Raw genomic sequence first — 19,338 nt, forward strand, 5'->3', positions numbered from 1 at the left:
CCCTCGCGGAGCGGCCTCCTGGAAGTTGGGATAGAAGTTAAGGAGAAAAAAAAGTTCTGTTTGGCGGCAGCGCTCCGCGGCGGCCGCGGGCGGGCGGGCGCGAAGCGAGGGGAGGCGCCGGGCCGGGCCGGGCCGGGGCGCGGGCGGAGCGGGGTGCGGGGGCCGCAGCGCCCCCGGCGCTCCGGGCGGGAGGCGGTGCGGGCGGGCGCGCGCAGGAGCGCGGCGAGCACGGGCTCCCTCGGTCGGATACGGTGCGGGCGGGCTCAGGAGGGGCGGAGCCGGCGGCGGAGAGTGATTCGGGCGGGCGTAACTGCGAACTTTTGTTTGGTGTGTTGTGTGAGTTAGTTTCCGCCGCCGGGACAGAGGCGCCGGCCGGGCTGGGCCGGGCTCGGGGAAGCGCCGCACGGCCGGAGTTGTTTTGCCAGTTGCCGCGGCCGGGTCGGCTTTCCGACCGAGGGGCGAGAAGCACCGGCGACAGCAAGACGAGCCCGCGGCCCGGGGAGCGGGGCATGCGGGACTGGGAATCCGGGCTCTGAGCCGCCGAGCCCCGCCAGGGAAGCGCCGGGGGGTCCCGACGGAGCCATGGATCCTGGGCAGCCTCAAACGCAGCAGCCGCCGCAGGCAGCGCAGCCCCCGGCCTCGCAGCAGCAGCCGCCGCCGCAGCCCCCGGGCGCGGTGTCGGGGGCCCCGGCCGGCGCGGCGCAGCCCCCGGGTGCGGGGCCCCCTCCGGCGGGGCACCAAATCGTCCATGTGCGGGGCGACTCGGAGACCGACTTGGAGGCGCTGTTCAACGCCGTGATGAACCCCAAGGGCGCCAACGTGCCACACACGCTGCCCATGCGACTGCGGAAACTGCCCGACTCCTTCTTCAAGCCGCCCGAGCCCAAGGCCCACTCCCGCCAGGTGAGGGGGAGGGAAGGAAGGGGCCCGCGCCGCGGGCGGGCGGGGGGCGGCCCGGCCGGGCCGTGTTCCCCCTCCCCGCCGCCGAGCTCCTCCCGGGGGAGGCGTGTGGGGGAGGGGGCCGGGGCGGGAATCCGCGGGGCCGAGCGGGGCGGGGGGCGCCCGGCCGGGGCTGTCGGGGCGCTCTCTGCCGCCCCCACACCCCTTTATTTGTTCTTCCCCTGGGGCAGGGCCGCCTCCCGGCTCGCCGACGGGGCCGGGGCCGCGGCGGGAGGGCGGGCGAACGCTGGCCCCGTCCCGGTCTCCAGCGGGGCCTCGAATCTACATCCGCTCCTTGGCTATCTCGGCCTCACCGGGAGGGCGACAGTGGGGGCGAGCCCCTAAAACTTGGGTGAAAACGCCTCGCTCGGAATTTCGCTTTGCCTCCAATTCCCTGCCTTCAGTGGAAGGGGTCGATGAAGTGCTGCCAAACCTACACCCCCTCGCCCCGTCAGACAGTAAATATGGATGTGACTTCTCCACCATTTCAGCACGGCGCTGGGCTGAATAGGATTAACCCCCCACATACACACGCAGGCACATCCGAAGTTAATTCCCGAGACAGACGCCAGGTCTGACGGCGCCCAGGCTCTGCCGGGCGCAGCGCCCGCATCCAGGGCAGCGGCGGCAGCCTGGGACCGGGGCTCGGAGCCGTGGGGCCTCGGCCGTGCGGGCCCGGGGGAGGGAGGGATGCGGGGCAGGGCCGCGCAGGGAGCGGGGGAGGGATGCGGGGCAGGGCTGGAAGGGGCGGGGCAGGGCCGGGGGGAAGGGGCGATGCGTGTGGGCAGGGCTGGGGAGGAGCGGGGCGGGGGATGCGGGGCAGGGTCGTCACTCAGCCTCCGGGAGCGTTTGGTGTTTAAAGCAGAGGGACTTTTGTACCAAGGTCTTAAGTGCTGGTGTGAATACGAGTGAAAGCTAATGCTGTTACCAACTTTTTGGAAGGAGGCTGTGCCTACCTAGTCGAGTGTTTTTAAGTCATGAACTTTGTTGCTAAGCCATAAAATGGGTTTTATTATTGGCTGTTGTCACTTTATGTGTGTCGCCAGTAAGAGTGAAACTTTCGTTGTATGCTGGTGCTTGGTACCCGTGTTGTTAAGGGTCTGTCAACATTTCCATTATTAAACTTCTGTTTTGAACGATTCATAACTTGACTTCAGAAGTTCATTCCAGGCTGAACCTTGGCACGTACTCTCCCAGCCCAGGAGTTAATTCATTTTCCAAATACTCGAAAAAGTAGTCTGGCCTTCATATTGGAAGACTGAAAAGAAAATTGGAAGGGGTGGAGCTGATCTGCTTCTGTAGTTTTGCTAGCTTTTGAGTCGGAGGCCTTTAATAATGTACTGAAATCCAGCAAGGAATAAGGGGTTTATGTATAGTGTTCTCCCAACTTGTGCAGATCTCATTGCAGTTCCATTGTGTGCAGTTCCATTGCAGTTCCAAATCCGAATGGGTAGACCAACACTTGGTGCTGTTAAATACAGTAACTGCAGTTAAATAGCTGTCGTGTTTGAAATGGCGCTTACGGTGTGTGGTGGTCATACAACTTTTGGTTGTACTTCTAGGCTTAGCCTTATATTCCTTGTGAATGTTAATCATTGTCGGTAAAGTGTATTTAATTGGATCACTGTTCCTTGTACCACTCAGTGGTTCGTGAAACATAAGCTTGAAATCCAGCTAAAGCAAGAGAGAATAATTTGCTTCATTGTGGACTGTTTTCATTTTTCCTTTTTGTTTGGTTGTGTCACGTAAACATTCTGCTTAAAGAAAAGGTTTCTTTTCTGTAATTCTGTGATTCTCAGGAATTAAAATACTGCAAATCCACTTGATTTACTACTTTCTAATTTTGTCTGAACGTAAATGCAAATTGATTCATTTCCAGTTGAACACATGGAACTTGATGTGTGCATGGAGATGGAGTGAAGCAGAACTCTTAAGAGTGTGTAAGTGGGGCCTCATATGGTGCAATACTTTGTGTGGAGAGGTGTGACAGGGACTGCTACGTGTGTCTCATTATATGTGTCAATGTTGTTCTGGTCCATCTGTAAAACCAGTTAATTGGTAAATACATTTTTAAAAGCCATTTTTACTTAATCAAGTTTTCAGAGCTGCCTTTTCTGTTCTGTGTTGGACATGTATTTCCTGCTAGCAGGGACGTTCTGTGTAGTTACGAGTGGTGGCTCGGGTGAATGGGTTTGTGAGTCATTTCTGATTGACTGGCTCAGCCTTTTGCTGAAGCTTTGCTTTGTATAAAGCATGGACAGACTCTTTATACCATACAAAGTTTGAGTTATTAGGAAATGTTATGTTCAGTCTTCTTGTATAGGTTTTTTTTTATGGTTGAATTTGTGAGTCTTCTTCCATTGGAACCCACTGCTGCCATTTCACTATTGCTTTTCTCTTTGTGTGATCTTTTAAACCTCTGTAGGGGATGGTGATGTGTGCATGTACTTGAATCCTCACACTCCCACTTGAAAAGCAGAGTGGGAAATTAACTTCTCCAGCAGAAACTGGGTATGATGGTAATGAGTGGGTGCAGTCCAGTCACAAACCACTCAATGCACTGGATGAGATCTGCTGACTGCAGGCAGGTTTGTCCTTAACCCTGTGCTGAGGAGTAAGAACTCTGGTTTTCAAAATAAAACTAAGGGCTCTGTACATACAGAGTTAATATTTCTTGACTTGCACAAGGGCTTTTGTGATGCTAATTAACCAAACTACATGGAGGCTTGCTTGAACAGTAACAACTGGAAAATTAGCAGAACTTAAGAACAACTAAGCTATGATTTTTTTTTTTCCTGAAATGTTCATTTAAAGTGAAATGTCTTCTGACAACTGCATTTCTACTGAAATACAGGAATCTTAATGAAAATAATTTCACTCCTGGCAGGCCAGCACTGATGCCGGGACAGCAGGAGCCCTGACCCCGCAGCATGTCCGAGCTCATTCCTCTCCAGCATCACTGCAGCTGGGAGCTGTTTCTCCAGGGACGCTTACACCCTCTGGGGTAGTGACTGGACCTGGAGCTCCATCTTCTCAACACCTCCGCCAGTCTTCTTTTGAGATCCCTGATGATGTACCTTTGCCACCAGGTTGGGAGATGGCTAAGACACCATCTGGACAGAGATACTTTCTTAAGTAAGTAAAATTTCTTTACAATTAGCTGTATCTCTGTTTTGTTTTGTTGGTTTTTTTTGTTTTGGTTTGGTTTTTTCCCCTTGAGTTATACATTTTGTTTTTACAGTCTTAGAATTTCAGTAAATTTCATTTTGTTTAAGAGATGTATTTTTAGAAACATGCTCCTGATTTTAAGTTTGGCACACTACCACTTCAGTATTTCTCTCATATCAACGCTGCTGTTTCTGAAAACTCTGTGAATATTTGCCCTATCTTAATCTTAGCTAAAGAATGTTATCCATTATATTGTGTACTAAAAATCAGTGAAATGAGCATTGTAATTCTTGAAAAATGAGAATTCTGGATTTGCTAGATATTGTCAGAGTTGTTATGCAGGTCAAGATACATTTTATCTCATTTTATTAATACAGATGTAAAAATGCAGAGTTAACTTTAGGGACTGTTGTAGTGACAATATGTCAGGACTTCTTATGTTTTGATTAAGGACAATTGTTTAAGTACACAGCCAAAGTGTTTTTTGCCTACTCTCTCTTCCTGCGGTAATTAACATATGTGTTTGCGCTATTTATGTTTGTAACTTAACTCATCTACTTTCCTGGCAGTGAAAAGGAATTTCAGAATTTCTAACATTGTTTCATGTTCCTAGAGCTGTAACTTTTTCACCCAGTGAAATAAGTATCATCTTTTCTATAACTGAAGAAAAGTTACACATACAATCCATCTGACACCCAATCCATTGGGAAGCATTTTGTTTTATTCTGTGCAGTTTTCTGAAACAGCAGGGACTTGTCCTTCCTTCTGAAAGTGTGCCCACCAAGACCATAACTTGCCCTCATATTTCGACTATAATTTGAACTTTTTATTTAATAACAAGTCTCTAAATAATCCATTATGTCATTTGCAGGGTGGGGAGAGGTAACACCGTGTTATTTATGTAAAACTTATTTCACCCAAGAAGAATATATTTGTCCCTACATTCCTCACTCAAACATTGTGAATAGTATGTGCATCTGATTGAAGTAGTTGAGCTTGTGGCTTCAAAAACAAAACCAATTTTTTTCTGCAATGAAAATTGAACTTGCAGAACTTCTTAAAAATGTTTCTTGTTCATGTAGCTGTGGTATTTCCATACAGAGAATTAGCTTTTTTTTTTTTTTCCCCCAACTGGTAAGAGGTTGTAGTAGTTGTCTGAAGTTATTTTAACCTGAAGGTTCCCTTTTGCACATAATCATTCTCTATCAGAAATGTGAAAATAAGCATTATCTGTAGATCTTGAAGATGTGATATTTTCTTTGGTGAAGTTTAACATATCAGTGTGTTCTAGAATATGAGCTCTTCACTAGGCACAAATAGAAGGTTTTTTTTGAACTGTGTAAGTTTTTGCCATTTGAGAACTGTAGCTCATTGAATCTTGAGGAAAGAGCAGAATGAATTTTGAAATGAAAGGCAAACTTTTGTTTTGACTGTGTTAGTGAGAGCTCTTAAAGAGCAGCTTATGAAGCATGAAAAATAGATACTTGATTTTAAAGTTTCACTGCCAGAAGTGTTAGTTCTTGATAGCACCATCAATTTTACAGAAGATTAAACAGTTTAAGAGATGAAAAACGTTTTCCTGCTCTTCTAGTGGATTTTTTTAATTGTGGTCATTTGGGTGAAATCAGAACGAAAGATTTATTCTTGGAAAGCTTTTTCTGCAGTTTGATTATTACCACAAAAATCTTTCCTTTTTCTTCTGCAAGTTTTTTTGTCCTTTCTTGGTGTCCTAGTATCCATTTCAAAGGGTCATGTTTCAGCAAGAACAATAAAGAGCCTGAGACTGGAAAGTACACACAAGTCTGGCAAACTCATCTGCATGAGCAAGATCGTTTGTTCTCAAGCAGACATCCAAAGTAAATGATTGAAAGAGCTGCTAGCTGTGAAGGATGTGTCTTGAAGGGGAAAGGAGTGGAAACAAACCAGGTTGTTAGGAAAAAAAAATAAAGGCTGTACTTTCTGAACCTCTCCCTGCTGGGTCACATACTGACCTTGGGAGATTTTAAACAGTGTAATGGGCTGTTTCCTTTTTGCTTTCCTTGGGTGATGCTGTGGTATGGGAGAATCTAATGAGGACAGCTCTGTTCACACTTGAAGAACATTTGTTCATAAAATGTTGCTTAATACTATCTACAGGTGAGATCCACCAACTTCATTGGAGTTCATTAAGATTTATAAAAAGCATTTAAAGTACTAGTACATTGTTTGCTCAGTATGTGTAGGAAACCCAAAGAGATTTAAGACTAGTTTTGAGTAGCAAATTTGTATACTAAATGTTTTTAACAGTGATGAGGGGTAAGTTCTATCTCACACCTACAAGCCTGCTAAAACTCACATCTTGCCTGGTTATACCTTAAACATTTGCTTGAAGTGTGAGTACTAAGATTTCTGGTTCTAAATAGAACTAATGTGTTTCCTTCTACCATATATGCAGATTTTTGGTGTCTCTTCCAAGTATTCAGCTTTTTTTCTTGATTGGCTGCATTGTTCTTTGTTTCCACTTGCTCTGTTCTGTAACTGCTCCTTGAGCAGTCTGATAATCAGGCTCTAGAAAGATCTTTGCAGAATAGGTAACAATATTAGATTTTTTCCAGATGTCAGTAAGCCTTATGGTTATAGTTATCATAATATGCTACAGTGCAAAGAGAATAATACAAAATTGAGTACCACACTTAATATACTCTGGAATTACAGTCACTTTCACTAATGAGTGGGTCAAGCACTGCAAACATTGTAATTTGTGCAAATAAGTGAAAATACTGTACATGGGTGAGAAAATACTTAGTCATCTCTGTGTGTATGTATGTACAGAGATAGATGCACAGGATTATTTGGCCAGATATTTAATATACACACCCCATGTATCCACACATATTAAAAAAAGGTGAGAGCAGTACTTCAGGGTTTGAACCAGAACTACTCCTCTATATTAGCCTGTCATCTGAATAAATAAGACCCCCTTATGTCTGAATGCCCAACATATGATTTGCCAGAATTCCACTCATTAACATTCATCTCACTGCTATGAGTAGTACTGCTGAGTTTAATTTTCCCTTAGCGATGATTTTGAGCAGTGGGTTAAGGCCTGCTTACTGTACAGCTGGTAAAACTAGTTTTTACTGATACTGCTCCTTCAGTGGAGCTCATAAGCTAAGACTTGCCTGGTTAGTCAGTGGTCACATCTGAGTCATCTCTCGCTGGTGTGCGGTAGCTTTGGCCCATTCTAAACATACAGTGAGAGAGCGGAGCTTGGTTTGTGTGGTGATGTCAATTGCATTGCTTTTTAACCGCTTCCTGTTAGCCAGCTGCTGCTTGACATTTCGGTGAACTGTGCAGAAAGATAGGGGATCGCTCTTGAGGCAGAAGATAACGTGCAATGGGAGTAGCAGACTACAGCTTGCAGAAAGAAAAAACAAATTTTGCTCGGTTTTAGAACTACTCTTGTATCCCTTTAAATTAGAGTTACGCTTTTAATTCTTTCAGAGCTCGTGTAATACCTCGTCTCTTGTTGTAGTGTGAGGGAAAGTTAACTGATTGTCCAGCAAACAAGTCTTGTAATTATTTTTTCAACAGGAAGTAGTTCTTGCAAGCAGTTTATCAACAACTTCCTATTTTTTCTGTGAAGTATTGAATGACTTCCTGAAGGAGGCCAAGGTGGTTTTCATTAGTGTTTGTGGGTGTGTTTGAGGTGTTTATCCATCTGGCAGAAAAAAAGATTGCTGTTACACATTTCTCATGTACTCCATACGGAGGCATGGCTTTGGATGTTAAGAAACCAACTAGTTTTAAGACAACAGGGAAGTTTGTTGCTATGATTTTTGGTTTGGGGTTTTTTTTTAATTTCCTCATGTCACATAGGAAAAATATCCAGTGATGCTGTTAAATTTCTCTTGCATCCTGTTTTTGCCCCTGAGTGGTACTACCCACTGTGCCAGTATCCTCTACTCCCCTCAATCTCCCTACCCCACCAAAGCAGTCTTAGTTTTCAAGGACAAAAGATGTTCATTGGGAAAATGGCAGCCACAGCCACATATTTTATTGAAGACCTTAATTTAGTGTGGAAGTGCATATGTGGAGTCATCAATATGACTTCTTGTGTTTTTAATTTTATAGATCAGGCAAGCTGGTCAGTAAAATAGCAGTATTATTGGAAGCCAAAACTGTAGCCACTGCTTTTGATGTGCTCCTCCACTTTGGAAGACCTTTGGTTGCTGAGTTCTGTTTGTAATATGTCAAGCTAGTTGTTTTTTTATATTAATGATTTGACTGTTCAAGAAAATACTCAAAAGACCAAAGATCTCCCTAAAAAAAGCCATGAAAAAAATGGCACTGTGGACCCTGTCAGTTTCGGAACATAGCTGAAGGAAAAACATTAGCTAAAAAAACTTTGAAAGGAAAACTTGCTGTGGTGTGTCTTCGACAATTTAAGGGAAGACAGTCACAGTACTACTAAGTGCATATTTTTCCTTCTACCTCTTACTTTGAAGAGTCCTATGAAAGAACAATAACACAAGTTGTTTCGAATTTGCAATTCTACTGAAGATTTCAACATCTTTGAAAGGGCCGATGAGGAATAAGGGCAAGCATGCCTCATTTGTGTTAGCACTGAGACTGGGCAGCAGTGGAAGCAGTGGCACACGTTTTTCTGTGTTTGGTCAAACAACGATACCCATGCATTCAGTATTCTGCTGTACAAGTTGATTTTATAAGACTATTCCAAAAAGCAGTTTATATATGATTTCAGGTGAACCAAAAACATACCTCATGGTTTTCACTAATGTATTTTTTTTTATTTATGAGCATATTGACATTGATTATCTTCAGAAGAAAATAGAACTGGGGAAAATACAGCATCCATGGCACCTAGTTGGAAGTTAATAATTAAACTCTCTCTGGGGATTTTTTTAATTAGGTGTTGGTCTGAACCCTTCTTCTTCCCACGGTTTATGTCTTTCACATATCTCTCATTAAAAAAGTCTTTGTGCTTTATAGTGTCGGATTTTGGGTTTATGTGCTTTAGGTATCTCATACTGCTTTGTAGCACTGCTTTCTTATCTCCTGAACAAATTTGAGATCAGTTTTATCTTACTGGTGATCTGAAACTTTATTATGTTGAAAGTTGTAATTGTGACCAAGTCTTAACCAGTCTTATATAATTAAAAATACTGAAGTATCTCTGATTAGTAATAAGAAGGGTATTTGAATACGGGTTTTATCAGAATTTCATGTTTGAAAAAAGATGCTTCTGCAATTCTACTTATTAAGTATTTCATCTGGTAATATTTGAGTTAGAGTTGTAGCATTATGCTCTATGGGTGTAATTACGCTGCTGTGGAATTACTTCTGTTTTCTGAGGTCTTGACTTCTAAAGACAAACAAGAATTTGATATAAATCAAGATGAGTGTCTTCTCGATTTTTATCCTTTTTTTTTTTTTTCCCCCCTCTATGTGGAACATGGCAAGGAATTACAGTAGTGGGGGTTTTAGTAGTCATCTGGTTTGTACCATAGAGTAGTATTAACCCCTCAGTCACATGATGAAAATTCCTGCTTGGTAGAAAGTAGTAAAATAATAAAAAACTGTTAATTTGAAAATTCCCATGAACATAAGACTGAGCACTACTACATCATATTTTTGCAAGAAGCTTCTAATGGGTAAATGCTGTTGAAAACTAATCTGTGGCATGTTTGAGGAAAATCATACCAACTTTTACAAGATTCATCTCTTACTCTCGTATCTTTCTCCTTCTGGAAAGGAAAAAAAACAGTAGCTTTAAAATTCTAAATGTAAAGCCACCATTTATACTTTGCTCAATTTCCCTCTGCAGTTGTGGCACAACAGCTGCAAATTTTTAAAAGCTGACACAGCAAGCAAATTGGATTTTTCACTCTGTCTGGTTTTAGACTAAACCTTCAGGGAAAGTAACTTATTAGCGCTGGGAGTGCTGAAATGTTTAATGTCAGGACCTAAATTAAGTCACGTGTAAAATTAAAGCAGAGTTCCTGTTGCTCTCAAAGACACTTTTTCCCATATCGGACGTAAGCACTGGACGTAAGCGCTTAGGGGGTGATGCCCAGGAGGGCAAGAGGTGTTGCTCAGGGCTGAAGCAGAAGATTAACTGTTAAAACTAGTCTCAGTTACAAGCAGTCTTGATTAAGACTAGACACCTCTCCTCTGCAACCAACCAAAGGAAAAAAAAAAAACCAAAAATGAGGTAAACAGCAACAGAGATATGTCATCCAAAACTAGGGATGTTTGTCTTCTTTTTATATGTGGCCAGAGCACTGTATGTGTTTATCTTCATAGCTGGGAACAAATTCAGATGATGTAACTAGATTTAGTTTAACCTTCTAAAACTGATAGCTGCTCAGTTCTCGTATTAATTTGTGTTCTTGCATTTTTATACATTCCAACATACTTGCATTTATTGTTTGTATAGTTCTCATATACCTGTGCAGTAAAGATAATGGTGGATGGAACTTACTGTCTTTTGCTGTTTGAGTAAATGTTCCTTTTTATAAGGAGTGGTTTTTTCTTTTCTTTTTTTCTCTCCCTCTTGGCAGGGGAGAGTGATTATGTAAACACTGAAATTTACCTTACTCAGTTTCTCATGTAAATTCTAAAGAAAATTTCACTTGGTTGAGTGCAGGAAATTTACAGGAGATTTCTGTGAGTAGCAGTCCTCTGGTAGATGCCTCTAAGATATGGGCTAGGTACCAGGCCTAAGAGAACAACAGAATTGTGTGACCTGGGGAAATTTAGCAGTGTGGGGGTTAGCATGATGGGAAACAAATTCTTGGGGGGGATGTTGTATTGGAATGTTGAGATACAGATGCCATGTGCTGGCTGGACACTGTCCCCCAAGCAGTCTGCTAAACCTGATTTTGATGTCAGGCTCTGTTGGGAAATTTACCAGATGAACTGTATTTTTTGTTAAGCTTTTGAATAGGAATATACAATGTGGGGGAAATTGGTTTAAGTACGAAAACGGTATCTCATAGATGCTTTTTGCTAAATAAAACTGGAGTTTTATTTGGAGAACAAAAGTTTTTGTAAGGCGTGACTAAGCCGTGTTGCTGTTTCATGGCCTCCTAAAGTCCTTCTTGGAGTCTGTTTTCTGGGATTCACTCTGTTGCTGTTTTATTTGGCTTTTAACTAAGTTACTTCAGGCTGTGTTTCAGGCAAGCTTTCTAAATTGCTGGTTAAGTCAAAGTAATAATACAAAGCTGCCTTGTAAAGTAAGACTTTTACCAGTATACTGCCTGTCAATCATGTCAAGTTGCTAAGGAGACAAAGCTGTCTTGAAAACAGTCTTGGACTTTGCTTTAATTTTGCTAACGAGCATTTGCTTCCTCACAGTGAAAGACCAGAGCTCTTTTGTTGAGTCTCTGACATGCTATTTGGTAACTTAGATCAGTGTTAGACATTCAGTGTAGTTACTGATTATTACACTGAGGTTGTGAAGCCAGGTTTTTTCTGCTGAATTGTTTCATAGGAAAGTCAAATAAAGGTCATTTGCTATTGCTAGTTTATCTCCAGTGAGTTCTGATTTATTGAGAACTACGTTAGAAGTCTGTCCACTCTAGGCAGATTTGTTTAAGCAGTGTTACAACCTCAAGAATGGGTTTCCCTTTCTGATTCCCTTGTTGCAAGTAAAGTTTTTGTCTTTGCTGGATATGTTATCAAGTTAGATATCTATGGCTGAATAAAGCATCTGAAAGCAAAGAAGCGTAGGTTTATAGGCAAGATGGAATTCTTTGAATAAAGGAAACAAATGCAACTCACAGGTATATTCAGGATCTCACTGCTCAGTTATTTTTTCTAATTTGTTGTACTTATTTGAAAAGCTTGGTTGGCAAGGCCTCTGCATTTACTTTGGTTGCAACGTTTCATGTGTTCTCTTTAGAATGGTGAAAAATAGAGTAAAAGAGAAATGTCTTCGTGTGTTTGCTGACAATACTGGTGCTATAGTTAATATGGTTAATAGACCTAAATATCGAGTGAACACGTAATTCAGTAGCAATTTTTGTTTACAAGACTTCTGTCACTCTCAGAGCAGCCAGCTTTGCGTGAGTTGTATATATAATATATATGCTTAAAAGGTGTAATCTGATATATAAAAGGCTTTGACGAAGTCGCTTTGAAGTGTGTTCTATGCCATCTTTAGAGGCTGTTTTTGTTATATAAGAAAAAAAATAATACTGTGCTGTAACTGGAGTTTAGGTGTCCATTGACTTCAGTGATGGTCTGTGGGTCATGATGAATTGTACTCATTTAACAGTGAAATATTTTAAGTACTTACCAGTTTGCAGTGAAAACAATTAATAGCACATTGTGTGGTTACAGGGTTTTGTACACAAGAGCCTGAGTAAGCTAAAATTGCCTGTGTTTAAGTTCATGTATGGATAAATTTTTGAAAGCTTTTTGTTATGCTGCTGTTGACAGAGTTATGTTATCATCAGTGTGGACCTGTGTTTCATTTTTATACCTTTGGTCTCTAAACATATGTAGACTTAATTTCTGTCCATGTATATCACTTCTGGCCAGTGAATATAATATTTGACCTGAAGTAAGCATTCTGTTTCATAACTTGGATTTCAGATTTTCACTTTTTATGAGATTTTAATTCTAAAACTGAGCAGACCTAAGATTTTGTAACCAAATAATTAGCAGGTAACAGAGGGTAGGAACTTTCAGATTTGTAGTGTTATAACTGTTAATCTTTATGCTTGTGAGGGTTTGGCTTTGTCTTTTCATTCTTCCTGTAATGACTAATAACAGGAAAAAAAATCTATTGGATATTGGATATCCTAGTAATTTAGACATTGGTCAGGCATAAGGAAGAGAAAATGTGAAACTGACCTTAGCATAAACAGTTAAGAATTAACATTTTGGCATCCATGTTAGTAAGGTCAAAGGAAGTCTTAATTACATGCTTCTAAAAATTGTTTGCAAACTCAAAATTGTCCCCATTTTTTGTTGTGTTTTCAGATGGGTCCTGACATGATCAGCTTTGTGTTATGCAGATTTGTTGAGGAACTTGGGCAGTTCATTGTTTTCTTAATGAATTAAATTTCAGTTTCATGTGGTAATGTATCCAGGAAAAAAGAATCAGTCAATCACCTTCATCATTGTGGTACCCGTTTTCCAATTTTGTTTTAGTGTTGCGTTGGAGTGGGGAGTGTGGAAGCAAAAGGGGGGATGCTTTTATTTTTTTTTTCCTGGTGCAACTATTTGTGTTGCTAGTGCTGACAGCTACAGTTTGAATCCTGCTACAGTTTGAATCCTGTTTATGCTGTGATAGTGGGCAATTCAGAGATTGTGGATGAACTTTAACTGATTCCTTTGCTCTGCAGTCTTGTTGGAGTAGAATTGTAGGCTCCTGTTGGTGCCAAACTTTACCTTTCTAAAATGGCCTCAAATGCTTGCCCTCTGAAACCTAAGGGGGATGATTTTAAGTGTTTTCCAAACTAAGGTAACAACTGACTTATCAAATAGTTGAGGGAGTGGCAATAAAGTGAAAATTGCTGGCTTTTGTATTGGATAAAATTTATGTAAAACAGTTTATGGGAAGAAGTCCTTTATATTTGCAAGAAACAGCTGAGCTCTTGTTTTGTGCTCACAAACGTGCATGCATGTGTGTATGGAATTTATTTGAAATAGAGAAGATCCTGGTGTTGATGCTTTTTATATTGCCAAGATTTTTGCATAATTTGCCCATAACTTTGTAAAATTCTTTATGTGAAAGGTATAAGCAAACCTACAATTTTGCTAATGCATGGTGCTTTTACTTTTTAACTAGCTTATATAACTTCTTTCTGATTCCTCCTGATATATACATTTGATCATTATTGCTGTTACCTGCAGCTGGGACATGAACTTACCAGACCTTAGAATACTCTACTGGAGTATATAAAAACTGAATGTAACCATTCAGTTATGCACCCACCATTGATTAAAATTTTCTGGCCTCAGTTACCTTATGCAGGCATTTATGCACATGCTCTGTCTCTTCATCTAGTCAAACTAGAGAAATACACTTTAGATAAAAGATGTTCTTCCATTGTGTAGGATGCAGCTCAGTTCTTGACTTCCAGCTAAAAATCTTGTCTGTTCTGCAAGTTGCAGAAGGATAAAGAAGATGCAAATTCTTGTAAGCAAACTCTTAAAAAGTTATGTGAAATAAATATATACAGACTGCAGCGCAGTAGCAACTGCTGCTGTCATACTGTGCTTTTATATTGTACCAGAGTCTTTTAATTTGCACTTCATTAGGCCTAGTAGGTTTTCATTTAGGTTAGTATAAATCTTGCATACCATTTGAGGTAATATTTCTGTGGAAGAAAAAAACATTAAAAACATTTATTTGTCAAAGCTATTAGGCTGTTTGTCTCATGTTGATGCTCAGCATTTTGGATTAGTACTGGTGGATCCTACAGCAAGACTGAACTGCAGAATCAGACGATAGTGTTGTTTATCATTAAGGTATCTTTCTGAGTAACACATCTAAAGTATACTTAAAATCATCAGGTGAAGGAAAAAAATCAGCAGATGATATGTGATAGAAGTAGAGATAAAAACCAGCAATACTGACCGTAGGGATGCAGTAGAAGTAGCTATGCTGTTCTCCCTAAGTCTCTTCCTGCTGTTCTTGAGGTGTTTGAGATGTCCAAGATGTGCAGTTTTAAAACCTAGCAACTGCTGGGCCCTGCCAGCATTGCTTTTGTGAAAGAGCTTGTTAACAGCATCACTTGGAACTGCCCCCATTTATACAAACCGAGTCCGGGTGCCTGTCTAGGTAGCTGTCTTCTTGCTGGTAGTGGTCATGAGCAAATTTCTTGCAAAGACTAAGCACAGTAAGCATATACTCTTCAAGCAAATACTCTTCTCTGAGAACTCTGCTGCCTTCCAACTGTTCTCCAAGATTTGTGTTGTCTCTGCCTGAGGCCTCTTTCAGCACGGGCTGCATGCTTTGGCAAGGAGTCTGTCTCACTGGTTGTCTGTCCACTGCATGAAGAAACACCTTCCATCTCTGCTAAGCTTGGCTCCCATCAGCTGCATTCAGTGGTGTCCAGTTGTTACTTTAAATGTGACAATGAGCAGTCAGTACATTATTTGTTCTGTTCAAGACTGCTGTCTTTTCCTCTGGAAACTACTTCTTTTGAAATTTGAAGAGGATCTTCCTGGAATAGAAGCTTTTTTCAGTTATCCCTGGAGTCCATCTTTTTCATATCCTTAACTCATGTGTTTTCCAATTTTTGTTGTTTCTCAAGTGAAAAGTTAGGAATATTTTGCAGCATTCATCATTCTGAACCTTCCATCTAAAAAGTATTCAATTTATTCTTACTACCACTTGCCCTTTTATGCTATATATCATTTTTTTTCTTCCCAATTCTTTGCAGTTAGCAGTTGACCAAAAGGAAATTTGTGTCATTGGGGGATCTATGGTACTGCTGCTTTCTCTTGCATACGTTCCAGTGTATAGGCCCCTGTGGAAGTTTGCACGAGTCCCACCTCTGGTGCAAGAGCTGCTGATTCCTCCTTCTAGTGCTGCGTTTTTGCTTTATAGTTTCTTACTGGTAACTGTTTCTTTGTGTCGTATCAGGACATCCAGTAGCTGCCTTTTTGTTTGTTTTAATAAAAACCAACAATACTTGCTAGTTTTAGTTAGATCTTGCAGTCACCGGTTTCTGAAGCTTAATGCCTACTGTGATTGCTGGGTCTTCCGTATAAACATGGGATGCAAATACTTCTGTTGGTACGTTCACCTTGAAGGAGAAAGGTCATCTTCACTTGTGTCTGGTTTGTATTTGGGAGCTGCTTCAACCAAATGGAAGTATGCTGGTGTGATAAAATGATGTGTATGTGCTTTAAAATACCCAAGCAAGATTAATTTCTAGAACAAAATATTTTCTGGATGATGATACACATGTACGAAATGATCTACCAGATGTACTGAACCTACTCAATGTATGTAGGTCTTGAATTGAATGGAAATGTGATTAAAGTGAAGAGCGGCAGTGTGTTTGGAAGATGGTTTATGTTTCTTCATGTACTCAGTTTTAGTGATATTGAAATAATGTCCGTCTCAGCCATGCTTTGGAACTGTCATTTGATATTCTACTAATTTTTGCTGCAGAACTGCTTCTGTTTATACCATGCTTTACTTTGTAGTATCTGAATACCAGATGCTTACACCCTATTTTTCTGTGTCGTGCAGTATGTCTGCATAGCATGGCAGTTCAGTAATCAAAAGAGAAGCATTTGCCAGAGTTGTAATTTTTTTAAAGATTGTCAAGCATCTATAACTGATTTTGTGCTATTGAATATGTTGTTTCAAATGTAGCAATTAGTAAATAGATAATAAGGGACAGTTGTCTTGAGCCTGAAAAACACCTGAACAATTAGCTCAGTGGAAGCTTTCTTCTCACGCCAGTAAAGGTTGATTGATTCTGCACAGACAGTTCAGCATTGTTCGGGTCTTAAGTTGACGGGAAGTACAAAGAACAATGAATCAACAAGTGATCTAGACGTGATTTGGGTTTTTTTTCTCTGTTTTATCCCTGAAGTTCACAACCATAGTCATTAGTGTCATTAGTATTATCTATCCAACCTACTACTCAGTGGAGGTTGGTCATCCATCCAGCCTTCTGCTGAGAGCATACAAATGTTGCTAAAGCTTAATCAGGTCAGAAATGACCTGTTGAGCCAAGTCTGGAAAACATCCAAGGCTGGAGATACCACATCCTCCCTTCCTCCTCTTAAAGTGATCCTTCATAAGAAGATTTCTCTGCAGCACAGCAAAATATCTAATGTAGCTCCTGATGGACTACAGAGATTTTGTAAAGGGGCTGAAGTTTCTCTACTAGCCAAAAAATCCACCAAAATTATTCTTTAGGTGGTGTTTCCTTACCATTAAAAAAAAGAAGGCAGTTAAAGAAGTTGCTGTATTGGGTTTGTGTAGCAGGATTTTGGTAACGGGGGCCTATAGGGATGATTTCTTTGAGAAGTTACTAGAAGCTTCCTCCATGTCTCACAAAGCCAATGCCATCGGGCTCTAATAAGCTGGCAAAGACCGAGCCCATCAGTGACAGAAGTAGGTCTTCTGGAATAATGTATTTAAGAAGAAGGGGAAAAAGCTGCTGCAGAACAGCAGTAGCTGAAGAGAACAGTGAGAGTATGTGAGAGAAACAGCCCTGTAAGACCCTAAGGTCAGCACAGAGGGAGGGCAGGAGGTGCTCCAGCTGAGATTTCCGTGCAGCTCCTGCTGCAGCCCATGGTGAGGCAGCTGAGCCCCTCATGGGGCATGGAGGTCCATGGGGATGCAGAGATTCACCTGGGCCACCAGGGTCAGCCTACTACATTTCCACGGTCTGTTTCATGTATTTAAATTAGTCCTGTGTTGTGATATTCCATGACCATCTTACATTGAGTTCTCCCAGTGACGGTGCTGTACTCTACAGTGTAGTGTGACTTCAGTAATTCATCCAGGGATCTGCCTTACTGGATACCTGGTTAACGTATATCAGTTTTCTTGGTTGTTGCTTACAGTTGTGATCATATTTATGCCTTTTTTTTTTTTTTTTTTTTAAATTTCATGAAGCTCTAACAGGTTTCTAGATGTGTAATACAGTAATTGCATTTCAGTCAGCATATGACATGGTTTCTTAAATGTATATGTTGAGTGCTAAGTCATAATAGCAGGGAATCCTATTCAAAATAGAAGAAATTGCTCCTTGTCTATGAAATCATCCTCTATATTTGTACTCTCAGTATACTATAATTATGGGTTTCTGAACAGGCTAGAACGGAGAAGAGGAAACTAGACAGAACAGAGAGAAGCCTAATTCCATTGGGAAAGCATGTCTTAAAATGTAGTTTGATTTTTGGAAAGAAGTCTTACAGCGCTGACTTCTCATCTGATTGCAGAGTGTGGCTGTAATGTGAGCTCATCACACTGGTGCATGGGGATGGTCTTTTGTCAGCAGTGGTACTGTACTCCCTGATTCCTGGTGCTACAGTCAGTCTTAATTTTTCTCTTTTGGTTGCTGAACTTGTCATGGCAGATGGGCTGTGAACACGTAAAGTCATGGGAAGACAGCAGAGCCTAACGAGATCGAAGATGTTAGAAGAGGTTGAGTTTGAAGAGCCAAAGCAAGCTTTGTTTATAGATTGTGTTTGAGGCAGCCTCTCTGGGTTTTGTAGCTGAAGCTGTGCATAGTTATCATGTAGTTGTTATGAGCCAGATATCAGCTTTTTCTATGATTATATTTTTTCAAATAAACTCATTCTCTGATCCAGCTCAGAGGAGGGAAGTAAGGTAGATGCTTCCTGAGAGTTAATTAAGCCTCAAATCAGTGATGGTACTAAAGAGAGATGCATGTGGAATCATTCCATCTGACATGAAAATCTAGTTTTACTTTTTTTCTCAAGCCTCTATTCCATAAAGTATTTCATTTGCACTTGGGATGTACTGAATGGAATTGGGGGTTTAGAGGAGGAGCTTGTTGGTGGTGTGGTGAATTACGGATTTTGGTTTGGGGTTTTTGAGGCGTTTTCTTGTTTTATAGTTTGCTTATTTTTTACATTCGCTGTCAATACTATTCTCTGCAATTCAGAATCACATGCTTACCATTTCCTGTGGACAAATTAGTGAATTCTATATTGTCTTGTTCTGGGCAGCTTTAGTGGGTATTTGATCCATATGTTTTGTCTGCAATAAATATATTTTAGGTTTAACTGATGCTGGTTTTACTCTCTTACTCTGTGATGCAGTCTAACAATATTTTAATGAACTTCATAGTGACTGAACATAAACCTATATCTACAGGAGAAACAACAATTTTTTTAAGGCTTTATTGAAATGTTACATCTGAATTCTTGACTAAAGCTTCTAAGCAATGTTCTTTTAATACTCTTCTTTCACTGTGGATATTAAACACAGTCATTGCAAGAGTTATTGAGTAATAAGACATGATGTTTATACTTGTCTGTCTTGAATCCAGATTCTGTTATGAACATCCAGAAAAGGAGCCCTTTGGGTTTTTCTGTTAATCTTTATGCACATCAAATCGGCTATGCTAATGCTCAACAAATATAACAATCCTTAATATAAAATTCAGAGAGTTGATTGACTGCAGTCCTGAAGTTAGTTTAAAAAGTGTTCAAAATTTCACTTCTTAAATTGTATTTTGAGATATTTGGTTCAAAACACACTCACACACAAAAAGC

At 41.0% G+C, this 19,338-nt stretch overlaps 1 protein-coding gene across 4 annotated transcripts in view; it reads left to right on the plus strand.

Moving 5' to 3' along the window:
• Window positions 1-276: 276 nt before the first annotated feature.
• Window positions 277-19,338, plus strand: part of YAP1 (Yes1 associated transcriptional regulator) — a 94,826-nt gene continuing 75,764 nt past the window's right edge. The window contains exons 1-2 of one of the 4 annotated variants that reach the window (XM_058419242.1): window positions 277-903; window positions 3,827-4,074. In XM_058419242.1, coding sequence (XP_058275225.1) covers window positions 583-903; window positions 3,827-4,074 — 569 coding nt within the window. In that variant the 5' untranslated portion in view covers window positions 277-582. The remainder of the gene's footprint in view (window positions 904-3,826; window positions 4,075-19,338) is intronic. The other 3 variants (XM_040054849.2, XM_040054850.2, XM_040054853.1) reach the window with 3 other exon arrangements.

The sequence above is a fragment of the Hirundo rustica genome, chromosome 2 (assembly GCF_015227805.2).
Source record: "Hirundo rustica isolate bHirRus1 chromosome 2, bHirRus1.pri.v3, whole genome shotgun sequence".
Lineage (NCBI taxonomy): Eukaryota > Metazoa > Chordata > Aves > Passeriformes > Hirundinidae > Hirundo > Hirundo rustica.